The 3,373-nt window shown below is 60.2% G+C and overlaps 1 protein-coding gene across 1 annotated transcript; it reads right to left on the reverse strand.

The window, feature by feature from the left end:
• Window positions 1–384: 384 nt before the first annotated feature.
• On the reverse strand, window positions 385–1,368 carry LOC120689401. The gene is made up of 2 exons (XM_039971687.1): window positions 953–1,368; window positions 385–802 (listed from the first exon to the last, which is right to left on the reverse strand). Exons 1-2 carry the CDS (start codon window positions 1,366–1,368, stop codon window positions 385–387), a joined length of 834 nt encoding a protein of 277 aa, XP_039827621.1.
• Between the last annotated feature and the right edge of the window lie 2,005 nt (window positions 1,369–3,373).

Below are 3,373 nucleotides of genomic sequence, written 5' to 3' on the forward strand. Positions count from 1 at the left end.
CACACTGGTCAGACTAAAAAACCGTAGAATTGTATTCTTTTTTTACATGAACTCATTGTATGGGCTGCCTGAATTTTACATGAACTTTTTTAGAGACAGACGACAGAGTAACTTGTCTGATACAAGAGTTTGAACATTGTCGTGACACCTTTTTTTTTGACATTTTGAAGAGAAGTTGCAGTTATGAGCTAGTAGATTTTATCTGAATAGTCTCCTACTTACATTTTCATTCTATTTCAGAACATTGCTATACATCATTTACATTTTGCACACGATCTACCAAAAAAGAATTGGTAACATCACTCTACTACTTTAGGTTGTGGTCTTGAGTGCTACTCCGTAATTTTGAAGGCAATTTTCCCTCCAAAAACACCGCCGAACGGATCAAAAGCACGGCGTGAGCACGTTGAGCAGCGACACCCTCGCGTTAACGAGCGCCCGGTACACCTGCTCGCAGCCGTCCTCTGCCGCCACGACGCACTCCTCCAGCCTCCGCAGCCGTTCCATGGCCGCCTGCCTCTCCTCCTCCTCCTCGTTGCAGCACTCCTCAAGAGGCACCTCTTTTGCACCGGGTCCGGATTCGCTTGCGGCGACGGCCACCGTACGCCGCCGCCACCGAAGGAGGTCGGCCACCCACCACACCGGCACGGCAGCCACCTTCGCCGGAGAGACCGCCAGCGGGGACGGCATTGCGCGCGAGGACGACGAGGTGGAGGCGGAAGCGAGCCCGGCGAGGATGGCGGCGGACGCGGCCGCCGCGGCGCACGTGGCGGCGGCTACGGCCTCGGCCACCGCGGCCTCGCTGGAGTCGGACGTCGCCGCGGCGAACGTGGAACGGTGGGCGATGCAGCGCAGCGTGGAGGCAAGGTGGGCGAGGTCGCGGTCCGACCGGCGCCTGGCGCGGAGCGCGGCGGCGAGGCGCGCGGCGTCGCGGCGGCGGAGCGCGGCGTGCGCCTCGGCGAGGAGCTGCTTGAGCGCCAGGAGCGCCTCGCGGAAGCAGCCGTGCGCGTCGGCCAGGAGGAGGAGGTCGTCCAGGAGGCGCTCGGTCCACGGCGCCGTCTTGCTCCGGCGCTGGAGCGGGTCCTGCGCCTGCGGGTGGTGGAGCAGGTCGGTGAGCCCCGCGAGGAGGCGGCCCAGGTGCGCCACCCCGTCGCCGAGCCACGCCGGGCTGGCCTGCGCCGGCTCCTCCGCCCAGGCGATGAGCGCGTTGGCCGACTCGTGCAGGCCCGCGACGACGGGGTGGAAGCGGCCGGGCAGGCTGTTGGAGCGGACGCGGGAGTAAGAGAGCTTCTTGTGCCGCGTGCGGCGGAGCAAGGCGGCCTTGGGGACGCCGAGCGCGGTGAGCCGCCGGCGGAATCCCACTGCCATTTGGTCTGATTTGCTTTCCGGCGAGGTTCGGCTTGCAACGGTATGGGTTGTAGCTTGGTGTTTGACTTGGCGCCGGCCTTGGTGATGGTGTGTGGCAACTTGGATGGGCGCGGTTATATAGGAAGGGTAGCGCGCATGATTGGTAGAGCCCGCACGGGTGGGTTGGCCGCCCCTGCCCCTGCCCCTGCCACTGCCATGAGCGGAGTGTATGGTGCAAGCTGACTGGCGGAGTGGGCACGTTGGATTTTCTTTTTCTCTTTTACCAACTGGTAGGGAAGCTTATGGAAGAAGGCAGACGGCTGGAAGCGGGAGGGAGGGTGCCGATGGCGATGGGACGAGGAGGCCCCGTGCGCGCAGTACTCCACCTGGATGTGGATGGAGCCCTGGTCCCCTTGCCAGTCCGTGGGCTCGCCCTGGCTGGTGGCGCCCGCCATCTGTGGCGCGGACACGTGCTCCCCAGTCGGCGGTGCCTGGGGCCCCGCGCCCGCTCGGCGCGCGCCGGCCCGCCCAATTCAATGCCGTCATGGCCGCGCGCGTCGGCGTCGCGCACCGGACCCGCCCGCCCGCCCGCCCGCCCGCCGAGCTCCCCGATCCCCCTCGCCCACCCTCGCCATCCCTTGGCGGACGGGTGCACCGCACGACGTCGCGTCGAGGCCCCGGCTCGAGCGATCGGGACCTATGGCGCCGGTTGGCACGGGTGATCCATCCTGTATCTCGGGCGTTCAATGCGCGTCGCCCATCCATCCAATCCACCAGTCTCTCTCTGGGGGAGGGGCCGTACGGCAGGGATCGGTTCGTGCAAATCATTGGGAGCTTGCCAGCCTGCTCGCCTGCGACGCCATACCCTCGAGGCCTCGACCTCCATGAATTGGTGGTGGGGTTTCTTATCGGGTCTGAATCATTGGCGGTCGCATGGCGCCCATCTCTGAACCGATCCTACTGTTCCTTGTGCTCTTGTTCGGTTGGGATCCAAATTCAGATCGCCATCGTCATCGCACCGGTAGTACTATTTGTGTACGCCTGGCTCTGGCTCTGGAGCTCCTCCAGCGAGCAAGTCGCGACCTAGATGACCGTGCATTGCTTGTTCTCTTCTCTCCTCCGACACTCAATTCTTGGTGCCCCGTCACAATCTGTAAAGCCAAACAGGAAACCAAACAGGTACGCTTTTGTTTCCATTGCATTTCCTGTTCAGTTCGCAATCTGCCACTTTTTTTTTTGTTGCCTTTCAGTTAACTGAAAAGCCTCTCCAACTGCACGAGAGCGCAGAAGAGAATCTTATTACCAGCGCAGCAGCGCGCCGTCAGTACGATGCACACATGCTATTGCAGACCCAGGGCAAAATATAACTGAACTCTCCAACGGCCACCTGGTAATCTTATAAGCATATATACTAAGTACTCCAATAACCTTTGTTTAGGGAATCCTACAAGATACTCCTCCGAATAGGCAGCTGCTACTGCTAGATCGATCTACATCGATGCGTGGGACTAAAGAAATCTGAATCTCTGAGCCCCCGTGACGTGACCTACCAGGGACAATCAAGGGCATGATAAACAGGGGCGCACAATCAGATCAGATGCAGTGCACTGGCGTTGTATGTAGTTTAATGGAGGACAACTGTGTACTCCGATTAAAGATCATATCCACAAGTCCATCCATCTCTAAGCTCGATCTCAACCTGCTCCGAGTGGGGCCATCGTCGTCGAGGAAGGAACTGACGAAGGGCGCTGGCCGCTTCTTCTTCCAGCAGCATTCGTCGCTGTCAGCCTGTCACTGGAAGGGCGACAGAGTTGGATGGTGCCAAAACCATCGGTGACACGCGCTGCGGTCAATCCGAGCGAGCTTTCGAGCAACGATATATATGCTGGCGATCATCGACTCTCGAGTGTGTGACGATGTGGATGCATGCCGTCTTCTCTAGGGACTGATGGGCTCGCGCTGCTGCTGTGCCTAGCACGTCGTCTTTTACATGCCTGTGCGTGTAAAATAGGGCTTCCGAGTCTGG

Source organism: Panicum virgatum, chromosome 9N, assembly GCF_016808335.1.
Source record: "Panicum virgatum strain AP13 chromosome 9N, P.virgatum_v5, whole genome shotgun sequence".
In the NCBI taxonomy this organism is placed as follows: domain Eukaryota; kingdom Viridiplantae; phylum Streptophyta; class Magnoliopsida; order Poales; family Poaceae; genus Panicum; species Panicum virgatum.

What these genes read in the sequence shown, in the direction of transcription:
- LOC120689401 (XM_039971687.1), bottom strand. Translation starts at nt 1,368, where the DNA reads ATGGCAGTGGGATTCCGCCGGCGGCTCACCGCGCTCGGCGTCCCCAAG. An exon ending in AAGCAGCTCCTCGCCGAGGC is followed by an intron (nt 803 to 952) that starts GCACGCCGCGCT and finishes GTCCGACTCCAG; the next exon opens with CGAGGCCGCGGTGGCCGAGG.